The 18,135-nt window shown below is 52.6% G+C and overlaps 1 protein-coding gene across 2 annotated transcripts in view; it reads left to right on the forward strand.

Annotated features, from left to right (window-relative positions):
* SLC23A2 (solute carrier family 23 member 2) overlaps positions 1 to 15,758 on the forward strand; it is a 74,516-nt gene extending 58,758 nt beyond the window's left edge. For both annotated transcript variants that reach the window (XM_054175162.1, XM_054175161.1), the window contains 8 exons: positions 3,624 to 3,744; positions 4,739 to 4,895; positions 7,758 to 7,905; positions 8,935 to 9,040; positions 11,892 to 12,021; positions 12,967 to 13,104; positions 13,820 to 13,915; positions 15,373 to 15,758. In XM_054175162.1, coding sequence (XP_054031137.1) covers positions 3,624 to 3,744; positions 4,739 to 4,895; positions 7,758 to 7,905; positions 8,935 to 9,040; positions 11,892 to 12,021; positions 12,967 to 13,104; positions 13,820 to 13,915; positions 15,373 to 15,605 — 1,129 coding nt within the window. In that variant the 3' untranslated portion in view covers positions 15,606 to 15,758. The remainder of the gene's footprint in view (positions 1 to 3,623; positions 3,745 to 4,738; positions 4,896 to 7,757; positions 7,906 to 8,934; positions 9,041 to 11,891; positions 12,022 to 12,966; positions 13,105 to 13,819; positions 13,916 to 15,372) is intronic.
* The last annotated feature ends 2,377 nt before the right edge of the window (positions 15,759 to 18,135 follow it).

The raw sequence follows: 18,135 nt of genomic DNA on the forward strand, positions 1-18,135 counted from the left end.
TGGCACCTGAAATTGGCTGGGCTGCTCTGATGAGGCAGAACTGCTGCACTGCTGTCTGGCACAGCAGAATGCTCCCTGTGCCAGAGCTGCTCTCCTGCCTGAGCTGCAGATGCTCTGTGACAGGATTCTCAGCTGGCCCAACAATTATATCCTGACCCTGCTTGTTCTGCAGGTGCCAGGCTGATAGATTCATAGGATCACAGAATAGGTTGGGTTGGACATTAAAGATCATCCAGCTCCAACCCCCTGCCATGGGCAGGGACACCTCCCTCCAGCCCATGTTGTTCAAGGCCTCATCCAGCCTGGCCTTGAACATCTCCAGGGAGGAGGCAGCCACAGCCTTCCTGGGCAACCTGTGCCAGTGTCTCTCCACCCTCACTACAAAGACTTTCTTCCTCATCTCCAGTCTCTGTCTCCCCTCTCCCAGCTCAAAGCCATTGTCCCTCATCCTGGCACTCCCAGCCCTTGTCACAAGTCCCTCCCCAACTCTCCTGGAGCCCCTTCAGGTACTGGAAGGCTGCTCTGAGGTCTCCTTGGAGCCTTCTCTTCTCCAGCCTGAACAACCCCAGCTTCCTCAGCCTGTCCCCACAGGGGAGGTTCTGCAGACCTCTGATCATCTTGCTGTCGTCTCTGGACCCTTTCCAGCAGCTCCAGGTCCTTCTAGTGCTGGGGGCCCGAGAACTAGAGGCAGTGCTGCAGGTAGGGTCTGAGGAGAGCAGAGGGGCAAATCCCCTCCCTGTGCTGCTGCTCTCCCTGCTTTGGATGCAGCCCAGGACAGGAGTGGCCTTCATGTCACAGTGTGATCTGTAAAAGGGGAAATGATTCCTGAGTTGGTCTTTGTCTGTATTCCCGTGGAACAAAACAGTTTCTTGAGGCATTTAGGCAGTAACCCCTTGCCCTGTAGCCAAGTGGACATTATTTACATGGTCACATCACTTTATGATGCTGTTTGCAAGTCAGATTGGGACTGGAGATGAGGAAGAAATTCTTGCCAGTGAGGGTAGGGAGACACTGGCACAGGTTGCCCAGGGAGGCTGTGGATGTCCCCACCCTGGAGGTGTTCGAGGCCAGGCTGGATGAGGCCCTGAGCAACCTGGACTGGTGGGAGGTGTCCCTGCCTGTGGCAGGGGGTTGGAACTGGCTGAGCTTTAAGGTCCAACCCAAACCATTCCATGAATCTATGAACTCTGTAGTAAAATTCAAATCCCAAAGCACCTGTCCTCAGGGCTGGCCTGGTGGGGTAGCTGCTGGGAGGGAGCAGAGCTCATCCTCCCATGATGGCCCTTGTGAGAGATGCCAAAGCCCTCCCTGAAGGCAAGGCAAAGTTCCTTTTATCCTGCTGCTCTGGTGGGAGGTACAGGCTCTAAATGACACCCTCCTTGTGCAGAGCTCTTTGTTCCTACAGCCCGGGGGAGAATAAAGCTCTGTTTTGTTTCTTACAGCCTGAAACTGATCTTGAAGGGGAAAGGGAGGGAGGGAGGGAAGCTTCAAATCCTGTCAGCTGATAAAAACATTATCTCAGATTGCAGCAGAGCTCTGCTGTTGCAGCCAGCTCGACTCTTTGTGCAGCTCTTTTCCAAGCAGAGCTGGGTTTGGCTATTTCAGAGCTGAGCAACCTGTCCTGGCTTCTTAGTTTTCACTGCTGTGGTTCCTTATTTTAGCTGGGGAGTTGCATTCATTTTGAATGTAGAGAGGAGCTGGGCAGTTTTGATTGGTTGGGGAAGGGAATAGATAATACTTGAGGCATCTAAAAAGTGGAATAAGCTAAGTTCCTGGTGACCTGCACTTGAACAGAGCCCTGGCTGGGAGGAGCTTTATTTTGCTCAGTTTAAAGCTGTTTAGTGCAAGAATGACAGGCAAAAAATAACTGAGATTCTTAAGAAGACTCTCAGCCCTTCTTAAGAAGAAAGAATTTCCCTTGACTGACATTTTTCAAGTGCTTTGCAGTTTTATGCAAATCTGGACATGCAAAATTGATTCTGTGCTGCCCTCCAGCTTCCCCATTTGCTGGCAGCAACCTTCGTGCTGAGCAGAGCTGGGCAGCCAGAGTGGAGAATCACAGAACTGTCAGGGCTGGAAGGGACCTCAAGGCTCAGCCAGTTCCAACCCCCTGCCATGGGCAGGGACACCTCACACTACAGCAGGTTGCTCACAGCCACATCCAGCCTGGCTGCAAACACCTCCAGGCATGAGGCTTCCACCACCTCCCTGGGCAACCTGTGGCAGTGTCTGACCACCCTCATAGGGAACAACTTCTTCCTAGAGAATGGAATAGAATAGAATAGAACAAACCAGGTTGGAAGAGACCTTCAAGATCATCGTGTCCAACCTATCATCCAACCTAATCAACTAACCCATGGCACCAAGCACCCCATCAAGTCTCCTCCTGAACACCTCCAATGATGGTGACTTCACCATGTCCCTGGGCAGCACATTCCAATGGGCAATCACTCTCTTTGTGTAAAACTCCCTCCTAACCTCCAGCCTAAACCTCCCCTGGTGCAGCCTGAGACTGTGTCCTCTTGTTCTGGTGCTGGCTGCCTGGGAGAAGAGACCAACCTCTGCCTATCTACAACCTCCCTTCAGGTAGTTGTAGAGAGCAATAAGGTCACCCCTGAGTCTCCTCCAGGCTAAGCAACCCCAGCTCCCTCAGCCTCTCCTCACAGGGCTGTGTTCCAAGCCCCTCACCAACTTTGTTGCCCTTCTCTGCACATGCTCCAGCAAGTCAACCTCCTTCCTAAACTGAGGAGCCCAGAAGGAGCAGGCAGAGCAGTGCAGCTCTTTGCTAATGGCTGCTGAGCTCTGAAGAGCTTTCTGGAGTCTGATCCATTTTCCTGCTTTCATTTCCCTGTTTGCTGCTGGGCTGCTTTTGCAGCACTTCAGAATACAAATTACCCTGCTTTGGCTTTCGTGGAATAATGATGTCAAGACAGTTGTCTGCTGCTGCCTTGTCTCATGCTGCATGGAAAATGTACAGGGAGAAGAGCCTGAACATGTTTATGCTGAGAATGATTTCACAGAATGGCTCAGGTGGGAAGGGACCTCAGAAATCATCTACTCCAACCCCCCTGCCATGAGCAGGGACAGTTCTTAACTAGACTCAACTGCTCAAGGCCTCATCCAGCCTGGCCTTGAACACCCCCAGGCAGGAGGCAACCACAGCCTCCCTGGGCAGCCTGTGCCAGACTCTCACCACCCTCACACTGAAGAACTTCTTCCTCAGCTCCACTCTAACCCTTCTCTGCCTCACCTTCAAACCATTCCCCCTTGGCCTGGCTCTAGACCCCCTCAGCAAAAGTTTCTCTGCAGCCTTCCTGCAGGATCCCTTCAGCTCCTGGCAGGCAGCTCTGAGGTCCCCCTGAACACCCCCAGCTCCCTCAGCCTGTGCTCCCAGCAGAGCTGCCCCAGCCCTTGGATCATCTTTGTGGCCTCCTCTGGCCTCCCTCCAGCAGCTCTGTGTCCTTGTGCTGGGGACACCAGAGCTGGAGGTAGAATTGGAGGTGAGGTCTGAGCAGAGCAGAGCCAAGGGGCAGAATCTCCTCTCTTGCCCTGCAGTGATGTTTAACACAGTGGTGCTAACGACCTCCTTCTCTTGTCCCACCTCTCTCTTTCTATTTTCTCAGGACTATTTTCCTGGTCTTGCTGTTCTCTCAGTATGCCAGGAATGTCAAATTTCCCTTACCCATTTACAAATCCAAGAAAGGATGGACAGCATACAGGCTGCAGCTCTTCAAGATGTTCCCTGTAAGTACTTGAACTTATTCTTCAGTTGGCCAAAAAAACCCTCAGAATATGTGGGTTTGGGGGTTGTTTTTTCTCTTGGTTTTGATTGTTCTTAATTCAACAAATGACAAAGGTGTGGGACAGTTGATCCAGCTGGTGGTGTCCCTGCTGACTGCAGGGGGGTTGGACAAGATGGCCTTTGAGGATCCCTTCTGACCCAATGCAATCTGTGACTCTGGATAAGCTTAAATAGTTTTTTTGGCAGGTCATTTGCCACAGGAAGTGGTCTCATGGTAGCCTTGCCAGTTCCCATTCTGCTCTCCATCTCTGATGGAGGCTCATTCACACCTGGCATTGGCTTGGAAGGGGTCATCAAAGGACATCTTGCCCACCTCACCCTGCACTCAGCAGGAACATCTCCAACTGGATCAAGCTGCCCAGGGGCACATCAAGTCTGAGCTTGAATGTCTGCAGGGATGGAGCCTCCACCACCTCCCTGGGCAGCCTGTCCCAGTGTCTCCCCAGCCTCCCTGTGCAGAACTTCCTCCTGATGTGCAACCTAACTCTGCTCCAGTTTCAAGCCGTTGCCCCTAGTCCTGTCCCCACAAGCCCTTCTGAACAGTCCCTCCCCAGCCTGCCTGCAGGTCTCCTGCAGATACTGAAATGCAATTCTTAAGGTGTCCCTGGAGCCTTCTCTTCTCCAGGCTGAACAGCCCCAACTCCCCCAGCCTGTCCCCACAGGAGAGCTGCTCTAGCTCTCTGACCATCTTCATGGCCTTCCTCTGGACTTGCTTCATCAGGTCCATGTCTTTCCTGTGTTGAGGGCTCCAGACCTGGATGCAGGCATCCCAAGGGACCTACTCCAGGATTTTCTGCTTGCTCAGACCTCACAGTGCCCTTGAGCTCCCATGCAGCTCTGCGCATAACAGACACTCCCTGCAGGACCTAGTTGCTGCAGGTGAGCATTGCTAGGGGGGAGTTGATTTCATTCAGCTTGCTCTCTCCTCCTTCACAGATCATTTTGGCTATCCTGGTGTCCTGGTTGCTCTGCTTCATCTTCACTGTGACAGACGTCTTTCCCCCTGACAGCTCCAAGTATGGCTTCTACGCCCGCACGGATGCGCGCCGAGGGGTGCTGCTGGTGGCTCCATGGTTCAAGGTTCCATATCCTTGTAAGTATGGAGGGCTCTAGAGCCTGCTTGGCCACTGACTTCCTTGGGGTAGCATGGCTGGAAAGCTGTCTGGCAGAAAGGGACCTGGGGGTGACAAGCAGCTGAATAGGAGCCAGCAGTGCCCAGGTGGCCAAGAAAGCCAAAGGCCTCCTGGCTGGGATCAGCAATGCTGTGTCCAGCAGGAGCAGGGAGGGGATTGCCCCCTGGTACTCAGCCCTGGTGAGGCTACACCTTGAGTGTTGTGTCCTATTTTGGGCACCTCAGTGCAAGAGAGATGTGGAGGTGCTGGAGCCAGGGCAGAGGAGGGCAAGGAAGCTGTGAAGGGCCTGGAGAATAAATCTGTGCCAGGGGAGGTTCAGGCTGGATAGAATAGAATAGAATAAACCAGGTTGGAAGAGACCTTCAAGATCATCATGTCCAACCTATCAACCAATCCAACCCACCTAAACAACTAAACCATGCAACCAAGCACCCCATCAAGTCTCCTCCTGAACACCTCCAATGATGGTGACTCCACCACGTCCCTGGGCATCCCATTCCAATGGGCAGTCACTCTCTCTGTGTAAAACTTCCTCCTAACCTCCAGCCTAAACCTCCCCTGTCGCAGCCTGAGACTGTGTCCTCTTGTTCTGGTGCTGGTTGCCTGGGAGAAGACACCAACCCCCACCTGGCTACAACCTCCCTTCAGGGAGTTGCAGAGAGCAAGAAGGTCTCCCCTGAGCCTCCTCCTCTCCAGGCTAAGCAACCCCAGCTCCCTCAGTCTCTCCTCACAGGGCTGTGTTCCAAGCCCCTCACCAAGTTCGTTGCCCTTCTCTGGACACGCTCCAGCAAGTCAACCTCCTTCCCAAACTGAGGGGCCCAGAACTGGACACAGGACTCGAGGTGTGGCCTAACCAGTGCAGTGTACAGGGGCAGAATGACCTCCCTGCTCCTGCTGGCCACACTGTGCCTGATGCAGGCCAGGCTGCCATTGGCCCTCCTGGCTGCCTGGGCACACTGCAGGCTCATGTTCAGCCTACCATCAACCAGCACCCCCAGGTCCCTCATTAGGAGGAAGTTCTTCCCAGCAAGAGAGATTGGCCACTGGGAGGTGGTGGAGTCACCATCCCTGGAGGTGTTTAGGAAGAAACTGGATGAGGCCCTGGGTGCCATGGTTGTGTTGATCAGATGGTGTTGGGTGCTAGGTTGGACTCGATGATCTCGAAGGTCTTTTCCAACCTGGTTAATTCTGTTCTAATCAATAAGGTTGGAAAGGACCTCAGAGATCATCGAGTCCAACCTAGCACCCAACACCTCATGACTAACTAAACCATATGGTTATTGCTATTATTGGTATTGTTATTGTTGCTGGTAGCATTATTATTGTGATGATGCTGATTAGCATTAACAACTGGAGTAGACCCACAGACAGTTCTGGCACTCCCACTGCCTTGTCCTGAGGCAGAGCTCATTGTGGTTTCCCTTACGCTTTAGTTCTTATTAGCTCTTAATAGAAACCACTTCTGAAGCAGCTCTGGCAGGGTGGACAATAGAAGCTTTGGGGAAAGAAGAGGAGGAGAACTTCCCCACCCTGCTTAGACCTTTCTCAGTGCCCAAGCTTTGTTCATTCACCTTTGTGGGACTTCAAAGTTGCTTTTGTTTGGGAGAGGCTCATCTGCTCCAAAGAGATAAAAGCAGCCAGGCAATCACTGGGCAGCAGCTGCCAAGGTTTTGCTTTTGGGTGGTTGTTTCTTTTTAGAGGCTTAAATTAATCTGATTTCCCTCTTCTGCAGAAGTTTGGAAGGTGTTTTGTGCAGGGTGTTTGGGCCCTTCCCTTTGGTGGACTCCACTTGTCACCAAAGGCTGAGGGTTTTTCAGAGCAGTGCTAATGAAGTGGCATTCACCTCCCTGGGCAGAGTTGGTTTCTTTCAGATTCCTTCCTTCTCTTATTTGTTTCTTTTTTCCTTTTGGTGAAGTTTAGAGGGTTTTTTGGGTTTTTTCCAAGCAAGATCAAAGCAGTTGGTTGGGCATTTTTTTTCCTCTGCTCCTTTCATCTACTTGAACTTGCCAGACTCTGTTACTGTGAAGGGAGTTTGCTGAGCCCATTAAACACTCACAGATTGCATCAGCTTGGAAGGGACCCTCCAAGGGCATCTTGGCCAACCCCCCTGCAGCCAGCAGGGACACCTCCAACCAGAGCAGGCTGCCCAGGGCCACAGCAAGTCTGAATAAATAGCATGGCCAGCAGCAGCAGGGCAGGGATTGTCTCCCTGGATAGGGCGCTGCTGTGGACACACTTTGAGTCCTGGGTTCAGTTTTGGGGCCCTCACTCCAAGAAGGACATTGAGGGCTGGAGCAGCACCAGAGAGAGGCAACAAAGCTGGGGAAGGGTCTGGAAAACAGGGCTGGGGAGTAGCAGCTGAGGGAGGTAAGATTGTTCAGTCTGGAGAAAAGGAGGCTGAGGGAGACCTCATTGCTCCCTACAACTCCCTGACGGGAGGCTGGAGCCAGCTGGGGGTTGGTCTCTTCTCCCTAGTCTCTGGTGATAGAACAAGAGGAAATGGTCTGAAATTGTGCCAGGGCAGGTTGAGGTTGGCCATAAGGAACAATTTCCTCCCCTTGAAGGTTGTCAAGGCCTGGCCCAGGCTGCCCAGGGCAGTGATGGAGTCCCCATCCCTGGAAGGCTTTCAAAGCCCTGGAGATGTGGTGCTGAGGGCCAAGAGTTGGTGGTGCCCTGGCAGCGCTGGGTTAGCACTTGGGCTCGATGCTCCTGGAGGCCTGCTCCAGCCTCACCCACCCTGTGATTCCATGCAGCTGCTGTGTGTTTTGCTAGCTGAGTGGTTTGCTGTGGCACAGAAGGTTTCAGTTCTCTGTTCTTCACAGTTCAGTGGGGACTGCCAACCATTTCAGCTGCAGGGGTGATCGGAATGCTCAGCGCCGTCGTCGCCAGCATCATCGAGTCCATAGGAGATTACTATGCCTGTGCCAGGCTGTCCTGTGCTCCTCCTCCACCCATCCATGCAATAAACAGGTATGTGAGGGGGGAAAAAAACCCAAGTTTTTTCTTTTTCTCTCTTTTGTTTGTTTTTGACTTTGCCTTGGGGTAGGGCAGGAAAGTGCTGGGAGCTGAAACGGTCCAGGTTAGTGAGGCCAAGAGTCAGAAATGAAAGCTGCAGTTGTCATGGGGAGTCACTTTCTTGCAAATGGACCATTGGAGGCTCAGTCCTGTTTCATGGAAGTTCATGGTGCAGTTCTGGAGTCAGAATTTGCATGAGGTTCAACAAGTCACAGTGCAGGGTCCTGCAGCTGGCTCAGGCTAACCCCAGGCACAACTCCAGGCCGGGTGCAGAGTGGGTTGAGAGCAGCCCTGAAGAAAGGGCCTTGGGGGTGCTGGGTGCTGAGCAGCTCCCCAGGAGCCAGCAGTGCCCTCCTGCAGCCCAAAGGCAGCTGGGTGCTGGGCTGCAGCCAGAGCAGTGTGGGCAGCAAGGCAAGAGAGAGGATTCTGCCCCTTGGCTCTGCTCTGCTCAGACCTCACCTCCAGCTCTGGTGTCCCCAGCAGGAGAAGGACACAGAGCTGCTGGAGTGAGGCCAGAGAAGGCCACAGAGATGATCCAAGGGCTGGAGCAGCTCTACTATGAGGACAGGCTGAGGCAGCTGGGGATGTTCAGGGGATGTTCAGGGGATGTTTCAGTGTGAGGGTGGTGAGACTCTGGCACAGGCTGCCCAGGGAGGCTGTGGATGACTTCTCCCTGGGGGTGTTCAAGGCCAGGCTGGGTGAGGCCTTGGGTAACCAAGTGTAGTGTTGCTGCAGGGAGGTTGGAGTAGATGATCTCTCAGGTCCTTTCCAACCTGAGCCATTCCATGATACCTTGGCAAGCTCACCTGCAGTCCAGTTCTTAGGACTACAAAGTAGCTTTGTGTTTAACTTGAAGTACTTTGTGATTTCCTCACCTTAAACACTTGGGTACCTAAGACACAGAAAACAGAACTTCTAAAGCAGGGTCTGAAGTGAGTTGTCCACTCAGCCAAGCTTGACTCTTTTTCTGTTTATGATTTCCAGAGGGATTTTCATTGAGGGTCTCTCCTGTGTTCTGGATGGAGTGTTTGGGACAGGGAATGGATCCACTTCTTCCAGCCCTAACATTGGTGTCTTGGGCATCACCAAGGTAGGTGCTTTCCCATGACTGCACACTGGCCTGAGTGGTTGATCTTCTCTGGTGGGTGGTTAGATCTTAATTTAACCATGAAGAGAAGTGTGGCCAGCAGGTCAAGGTTCTCCTCCCACCTCTACACTGGCCTGGTGAGACCACAGCTGTAATACTGTGTTCAGTTTTGGGCTCCCCAGATCAAGAGAGGCAGAGACCTGCTGGAGAGAGTCCTGTGGAGGCTCTGAGGGTGCTGAAGGTCCTGGAACAGCTCTGCTGTGAAGAAAGACTGAGAGCCCTGGGGCTGCTTAGTCTGGAGAGGAGAAGGCTGAGAGGGATCTGATCAATGTCTGTCAATACCTGAGGGGTGAGGATCAGGATGAAGGTGCCAGGCTCTGTTTGGTGGTGCCCAGGGATAGGACAAGAAGCAACAGGTACAAGCTGGAAGACAGCTTAAAACAGGAGGTTCCACCTCAACATGAGGAGAAACTTCTGTATGCTGAGGGTGCTGACAAGGGGCACTGGGGGCAAGCTGGAGCAGAGGAGGTTCCATGGCAACAGAAGGGAAAATGTTGTCTCTGTTGTAGAGAGTTCTAGAGGCCTGAACAGGCTGCCTAGAGAGGTTGTGGAGTCTCCTTCTCTGGAGACTTTGACAACTCATCTGGATGTGTTCCTGTGTGACCCTGGGTGCCCCTGCTCTGGCAGGAGGGTTGGGCTGGATGCTCTCCAGAGGACCCTTCCAAGCCCCTCCATTCTGTGAGGCAGAGAATTTCTGCTCTTCACTTCCAACAACCTTTCCCTCTGACTCAAGTCCAGAGGCAGACATTCTTCTCTTCAGCCATTTCTATTCTCTGCCCTCAGGAGGGTTCTGTTGGGGTTTAGGGTGCCATACAAATACTGAGAGCACCATCTGGTGTCTGTGCACCTCTGCTGCCAGGGCCTGCTGGAAATTCCCTGGAAGAAAATTCTGGCTTAGGGAAAGAAATCCTTAGAAGAAAGATTTCTTCTCTTCTGATTCCTTTCTAGTGGTGCTTCCTAGGAGTCCATGTGAGCAAAGAGCACTTTTTTTAGTACACAGCCCACAGAAATCAGGGCACCTTTTGCCTTGGACCAGTGAAAGTGAAGGCTGAAGTGGCAGCTGGTGCAGGGAACAGAGTTAACTACAATGAGGAGTGTTCAGAGCACAGGCTGGAAGAACCCAGGCACAGCTGGGTGGTTGGGCTCCAGGGTTTTGTTGTGTGTTGCTGTCTGCAGAAGCAATCCTAAGCAGCCAATCCTTTTGTCACCTCAATTTAAAGCAGATTGGGGTTTTGGCATCTAGACACTTGGCTGCTTGTTTGGGAGAGGAAATCTTCAGTGTTCACAGGACTGCTCTCTGAGAGTTGGGGCTGTTCTGCTTGGAAGAAGAGAAGGCTTCAGGGAGACCTCAGAGCAGCTTTCCAGTACCTGAAGGGGCTCCAGGAGAGCTGGGGAGGGACATTGGACAAGGGCTGGGAGTGCCAGGATGAGGGATGATGGCTTCAGACTGGAAGAAGCTGAATTGAGATTGGGCATTAGGAAGAAATTCTTTGCAATGAGGGCAGTGAGGCACTGGAACAGGTTGCCCAGGGAGGTTGTGGAGGCTCCAAGCCCTGCAGTGTTCATGGGCAGGTTGCATGAGGCCTTGAGCAAGGTTGTCTAGTAGGAGGTGTCCCTGCCCATGGCAGGGGGGGTGGAACTGGATGATCTTTAAGGTCCCTTCCAGCCCAAGCCATTCTGTGACTCTGTGGCTCGGTTCTGAGGCATTGTAGATGACTGTGGCTGGAAAGCCTGCAGTGAGCTGCGTGGTGCTGAACTCCTACAGATGTTCTTGTGCAGCAAGGCAGCAACACATGGATTTTATTTTTCCCCCCATCTGCATCCTAATTGAGCTATTATGGTCTGTTTGTTTTCCCTATTGTAGATGAGAGTGCTCCACGTTTCATGGTTATTGTGGCTTTAGCAGTTACAGATGGTTTCAGAGATGACTTCATGTCACTGAAAACATAATCAGAGCAAGTTATGTTAGAGCTGGAGCAGAGCCACCTTACAGCTGAGCCCTCCCAGGCATTTGGAAAGGCTCAGCAGCCAGGGTTGGACACCACCACAACATGCATGGAAGCTTGCAAAGAAGCTTTGAAATGTGCAGGAAGAGAATAACAAAAGAGAATCACAGAATGGCAGGGGATGGAAGGGACCTCTGGAGAGCATCCAGTCCCAGCCCCACTGCCAGAGTAGGGTCACTTAGAGCAAGTCACAAAGGACCATATCCAGATGGGTTTGGAAAGTCTCCAGGGAAGGAGACTCCACAACCTCTCTGGGCAGCCTGCTCCAGGCCTCTAGCACCCTCACACCAAACAGGTTTCTCCTCAGGTAGAGGAGAACCCTCCTTAGTTCCAGCTTGTACCTCTTGTTCCTTGTCCTATCACTGGGCATGACCCAAGAGAGCCTGGCACCTTCATCCTGCCCCCCACCCCTCAGATACTGAGACATTGATCAGATCCCCTCTCAGCCTTCTCTTCCCCAGACCAAACAGCCCCAGGGCTCTCAGCCTTTCTGTGTCACTTGTGATGTCTCTTCATCCTCATGGCCTCCCCTGGACTCTCTCCAGCAGGCCTCTGTCTCTCTTGAACTGGGGAGCCCAAAACTGGGCAGAGTGCCCCGGCTGTGTTCTCAGCAGGGCAGAGCAGAGGGGCAGAACCTCCCTAGCCCTGCTGGCCACAGCGTTCTGGATGCCTCCCGGGAGAGGGCCACAAGGCCACTTCGCTGTCCCGTGGAGAACTTCCATGGAAGGCATGAAGCTACCCCAGGTGTGAACTTCCTCCAAGCTGCTTCCCTTGTTGCTCTCCTGCAGGTGGGGAGCCGCAGGGTCATCCAGTATGGAGCAGCCTTCATGCTGCTGCTGGGGATGGTCGGCAAGTTCAGTGCCCTCTTCGCCTCGCTGCCTGACCCCGTGCTCGGTGCCCTCTTCTGCACCCTCTTTGGTAAGGTACCTTGGGTTGCTGCTGCTCCTCTGCTCTGCAGCAGCTTCTCTTCACTGCTGTGCTGCTGGCTGGTTTATAGAGACTTAGAGACAAGCTGAGCCTTGGAAGCTCTGCCATGGGAGGAAAGAGCTGAGATTGTTCAGCCTGGAGAAGAGGAGGCTAAGGGGAGACATTCTGGCTCTCTACAACTCCCTGAAAGGAGGCTGGAGCCAGGTGGGGGCTGGGCTCTTCTCTCTAGGATCAGGTGATAGGAGAAGATGGAATAGAATAGAATAGAATAGAATAGAATAGAATAGAATAGAATAGAATAGAATAGAATAGAATAGAATAGAATAGGCTAGGCCAGGCCTGAAATTGTGCCAAGGGGGAGGGTTAGGTTGGAGGTTGGGAACAATTTCTTTGCTGCAAGAGTGGTCATGGATTGGAAGAGGCTGCCCAGGGAGGTGGTGGAGTCCCCATCCCTGGAGGCAGGAGTTCAAGAAACCCATGGCCATGGCACTTGGGGTTTAGTGGCCATGGTGGTGCTGGGTTGCTGGTTGGACTTGATGATCTCAGAGGCCTTATCCAACCCAAACAATTCTATGATTCTGCAAGGCTCAGGGGAGACCTTATTGCCACGGACCAATACATCAGGGATAGCTACCAGGAGGATGAGAACTCCCTTTTTCCAAGGAGTCCAAAGACAAGGGTTGCTGGGGACAAGTTACTACTGGGGAGACTCTCCTTGGACTCCAGAAGGAAATGTTTGCCCATGAGGGCAGTTGGACTTTGAAATCATCTCCCAGGGGAAGCAGTGCAGTCCCCTCCATGGGGCAGTTTTAGACTCAGCTTGGCAGGCTGCTGGGCCAGTTCCTTTCAAGTCCACCAGCACCAGCTGATCCTTGGGGTCCCTTCCTGCCTGGCATTCTGGGATCCTGTGATGAAATTGGTTGTGTTTTCATCCAGGGATGATCACAGCTGTGGGCCTGTCCAACCTCCAGTTCATAGATCTGAATTCTTCTCGTAACCTCTTCGTGCTTGGATTCTCCATCTTCTTTGGACTTGTCCTTCCAAGCTATCTCAAACAAAATCCACTGGTCACAGGTAAGTGTTTCTGCTCAGTGCCATCAAGCATTCTGTTGCCTTCTACTCCTCTGCATGTGCAAAGTGATGGGAAGGGTAAATTGGGTTAAACCCAAAGTATTATTAAGTCTCCCTGGAGCCTCCTCTGAACAAGCTGAACAATCCCAGCCTGAAGAAGAGGAGGCTCCAGAGAGACCTAATAGCAGCCTACCAGTACCTGAAAGGGGCTTCAGGAAGGATGGAGAGAGGCTGTTTGCAAAGGCCTGCAGTGACAGGACCAGGGGCAATGGCTTTGAGCTGGAGAAGAGCAGATTTGGATTGGATGTTAGGAACAAGTTCTCCCCCATGAGGGTGGTGGAACACTGGAACAGGTTGCCCAGGGAGGTGGCTGAGGCCTCATCCCTGAAGAGATTCAAGGTCAGGCTCAAGGAGGCCCTGGGCAGCCTGATCTAGTTGGGGAAGTCCCTGCTGACTGCAGGGAGGTTAGACTGGAGGAGCTTTGGAGGTCCCTTCTGGCCTGGACCATTCTGGATTCTGGAGGTGATAAAAGAGCCCTGGGGCTGTTGAGCCTGGAGAAGAGCAGCCTGAGGGGAAACCTGATCAATGGCTACTAATATCTGAAGGGTGGGGGAGCAAGGAGAAGGGGGCAGGCTCTTCTCCATGGGGTCCTGTGGCAGGTTTGTTGTGTGGACAATACAAGTTTGAGTTCCAAACCCCTCTGTCCCTCTTCTCCTAGGAATCACAGGCATCGATCAGGTGCTGAATGTCCTGCTCACCACTGCCATGTTTGTTGGTGGCTGTGTGGCTTTCATTTTGGACAACACCATTCCAGGTCAGCAGCTGAGCTTCTCCTTGGGTCTGAAACAGTAACTGCTTTCTGGGTGAGGATAGCAAGGTGGCCATGGAGGCAGGAGATGGTCCTGGACCTGAGGAAGGATATAGACCTGATGGAGCAGGTCCAGAGGAGGGCCACAAAATCATCAGGGGGTTGGAGCAGCTCTGCTACAGGACAGACTGAAGGGAGCTGGAGGTGTTTAGCCTGGAGAAGAGGAGACTCTGGGGAGACCTAATAATGACCTTACAATAGCTGAAGTGGCTACAAGAAGGGTGCAGAGAGACTGTTTGCAAAGGCCTGCAGGGACAGGATCAGGGGCAATGGCTTCAAATTAGAGCAGAGCAGATTGAGATTGGATGTGAGGAACAAGTTCTGCACCAGGAGGGTGGTGGAGCACTGCAGCAGGTTGCCCAGGGAGGTAGTTGAGGCTCATCCCTGGAGATGTTCACAGTGACAGGATTCTGGGCAACCTGATCTAGTTGAGGATGCCCCTGCTGAGTGCAGAGGGGTTGGACTGGATGACCTTTGGAGGTTCATTCCAACCCAGACCATTCTGGGAGGCTGCTTTGGTTGGTGGCTCCTTGAACACCCAGAGCAGAGTGCTGGACACCTGTGTACCTTGCTTGCCTTGGACCCTTCTACAGGTTAAGGTCTCTTTCCATCCTCATCTAATAGATCACAGAATTGAACTGATGAATGTTTGCTCCTGTTAGAGAGGGTCCAGAGGACATCACAAAGATGATCAGAGGGCTGGAGAACCTCCCCTATAGGGTTTAAGCTGAGAGAGTTGGGGCTGTTGAGCCTGGAGAAGAGAAGGCTCCAGGGAGACCTTAGAGCAGCCTTCCAGTACCTGAAGGGGGCTACCTTCTCCCACAACAGGAGAGCTGGGGAGGGACTTCTCCTAAGGGTGTCTAGTGATAGGACAAGGTGGGGTTGTAGTGTCAGGATGAGGGGTGATGGCTTCAAACTGGAAGAAGCTGTATTGAAATTGGACATCAGGAAGAAATTCTTCCCCTGAAGGTTGGTGAGGACCTGAACAGCTCACCCAGAGCAGTTGTGGAGGCTCCAAGCCTGACAGTGTTCAAGGCCAGGCTGGATGAGGCCTTGAGCAAGCTGGGCTGGTGGGAGGTGTCCCTGCCCATGGCAGTGGGGTTGGAACTGGATGATCTTTAAGGTCCTTTCCAACCCAAATCGTTCCATGGTCTAGAGGCTGCCTGGGGAGGTGACTGAGTCACCAAACCTGGATGTGCTAAAGGTCATGCTTGGGGATATGGTCTAGGGGTGAACCTGCTTGAGCAGGGTCAGTGGTTGGAGTTCATGATCTCAAGGCTCTTTTCCAACCTGAATGACTCTGTGATCTATGATTCTGTCTGAGCTTTCCTCTCCTCTCTTCCTCTCTGCTCCCAATGTCTGTGGTTACCTATGTTATTTCCCCTTTTCCTTTTGCCTTCCAGGAAGCCCTGAAGAAAGGGGCATCCGGAAATGGAAGAAGGGGGTTGGCAAAGGCAGCAAGTCCCTGGATGGGATGGAAACCTATGACCTGCCTTTTGGCATGAACCTCATTAAAAAATACAGATGTTTCAGCTTCCTGCCCATCAGCCCAACCTTCCTGGGCTACACGTGGAAAGGCTTCAGGAAAAGCAGCAGCTGCAGGAGTTCAGACGAAGATTCAGAAGCTACAGTATAGCCTTAGCTGAAAATTCTATTATCTAGTGGTAGTCAGAGATGTATTTGCAGTTTCTTGCTGATTAAGAAGCATTAAAAAAAAAACAAAAGTTCTATGTTTTGTATATCTGCATTGAAATTCTGGAACCAGAGCTGAGACAGAGGTAAGAGGAGGAAAAAAAAAGGGAGGGGGGGGAAGGGGGAAAGAAGGGAGGGGATAAAAAAAAGCTCCAAAACTTTCCTGTTGTGGGTGGTGGAGGCAGATTTAGTGTCTCTGGGTCAAGCTGGCAAATTCCAGGCTTGGAGCCTCCCCAACTTCTTTGGACAGCTTTGGCCAGTGCCTCACCACTCTTCCTAGGGAAGATTTTCTTCCTAATGTTCCATCTCAATCCAGCTTCTGCCAGCAGGGATTGAGACTGGAGAGGAGGAAGAAAATCTTGAGAGTGAGGGTGGGGAGAGACTGGCACAGCTTGCCCAGGGAGGCTGTGGCTGCCTCCTCCCTGGAGGTGTTCAAGGCCAGGCTGGATGAGGCCTTGGGCAAGCTGGGCTGGTGGGAGGTGTCCCTGCCCACGGCAGGGGGTTGGAACTGGAGGATCTTGAAGGTCCCTTCCAACCATTCTATGGATCTGTGGAATTCCCTCCTCTCTTTGCTGTCTCAAAAGCTAGGGATGCCCAGGCAGCCCAGGCTGGTTCTGGCAGGGTGAGGTGCTGCTGGCAGCTGTTGATGTGAGGTTTTATTGAAGTCGTTGCTTTTGTTGTGCTGATTGCTGGCAGCGTTGGTTACAGCAGAAGAATTTGGATCCTGTGAGAGAGAGGCAGGGGAGGGAATTACAGAAACCTTGCTCCTAGTCAGGTCAAATCCCAGATACTTTGTTTTCTAGTCACATTCCAGACTTGCCCTGGAGACCAGGCTCAGCTGATGTGGGATGTGGCTGAGGCCCCGTCCCTGGGGCCTTCAGGATCAGCCTGGATGTGTCCCTGGGCAGCCTGCTCTAGCTGGAGTGTCCCTGCTGAGTGCAGGGGGGTTGGACAGGATGAGCTTTGGGGCTCCCTTCCAACCCAGTGCAATCTGTGAAGCTGTGACACTGGCAGGTCAGGAGCTGGTTATTGACTGTGCTGAGACAGAAAGGTTCTGTGAGAACTTTGCCCATGAACACTACGACTTCTGCCAGCTGAGTGCCGCAGAAGGAGCTGCTTCAGTCTGCTCAGGTCACAGTTTTCAACTGTTTGCTTCTCCTGCCTGCTCTTCAGCCCCCCAGTTCCAGGGCCCAGGTGCAGGTTTGCTTCAAAGGGACACAGGTAGCTCCAGTTTTACAGGGATGGGGAGCTCCTAACCTCCAGCTGAGGCCCAGCAGCAGCTTGTGCAGTGCCTGTATCCTGCACAAAGAGGCTGAACAGCTGAGCAGTTAATGTCTGCACACAGGCAGGGAAAGCCCTGGGGGCAGTGGGTGGGATCTGTGCAGAATTCTGTTGTTTGGGTATCAAGATGTTGCCTACAAGCAGTTTATGTTGAGTTGCCTCTTCTCTCTTGGAGGGACTTCTGCAAAGCCTCATTAGGGCTGCAGAGGCGAGCTTGGGCAGCAGAGGCAGGGAGGGAAGGGGTCAGGATGCCCAGCAGTTGCTGGCTTAGATCTGTGCAGAATTCTGCTGTTGGGATATCAAGATGCTGCCTACAAGCAGCTTATGTTGGGTTGCTTCTTGTCTCCTGGGGCTGCAGAAATGGCCTTGGGCAGTAGAGAGAGGCAGGGGAAGGCCCAGGGTCAGGACATGCAGCAGTCACTGGGTTGGATCTGTGCAGAATTCCCCTGTTGGGCTATCAAGGTGCTGCCTGCTCCTGTTGAGTTGCCTCTTGTCTCCTGATGGGGCTTCACAAAACCTCCTTATGGCTGCAGAGGGGAGCTTGGGCAGCAGAGACAGGCAGGGAAAGCCCAAGGATTAGAAGCTGCTGGCAGTTCTGTGCAGAATTCCCCTGTTGGGCTATCAAGGTGCTGCCTGCTGCTGTTGAGTTGCCTCTTGCCTCCTGGTTGGGCTTTGCAAAAACCTCACTGGGGCTGCAGAGATGCCTTTGGACAGCAGAGACACTACATTTGAAGTCCTCACCCCCTGGGTGCTTTCACAGGTGTTGGGCCCACTCAGGGCACCAATCAGACTCCTTTTCCCTCCCCCCCCCCCTTTTTTTTCCCCCCCTTTTCTCTCTCTCTCTCTTTTTTTACCCCCCCCTCCCCTTCTTCCTGGCACAGTCTCAGCTCTGCTGTTATGATGTGGGTGTTCATGCTCATCATGCATTCAATCATTAAAACTTTTCTTCATGTTTAATGTTCTTATTATTGCAAGTTAGTTTTTAGACCTTCCAGTGTGGACCTCCCCAGCCCCTCCTCACCTCCCCCCCCCCCCAAAAAAACCCCCATCAAACACCAAAAAACCCACAGGAAAAAAAAAGCATTTTTAAGCTGTGGGGATCATCAGGGAAATGTAGTGTGGTGTAAATTCCTCAAGGCCAGTAACTGCTCTCTGGTGCTTGCATTTTGTATTCCTGGAGCAATCCTCCTGGT

This window comes from Dryobates pubescens, chromosome 31, assembly GCF_014839835.1.
Source record: "Dryobates pubescens isolate bDryPub1 chromosome 31, bDryPub1.pri, whole genome shotgun sequence".
Taxonomy (NCBI): Eukaryota; Metazoa; Chordata; class Aves; order Piciformes; family Picidae; genus Dryobates; species Dryobates pubescens.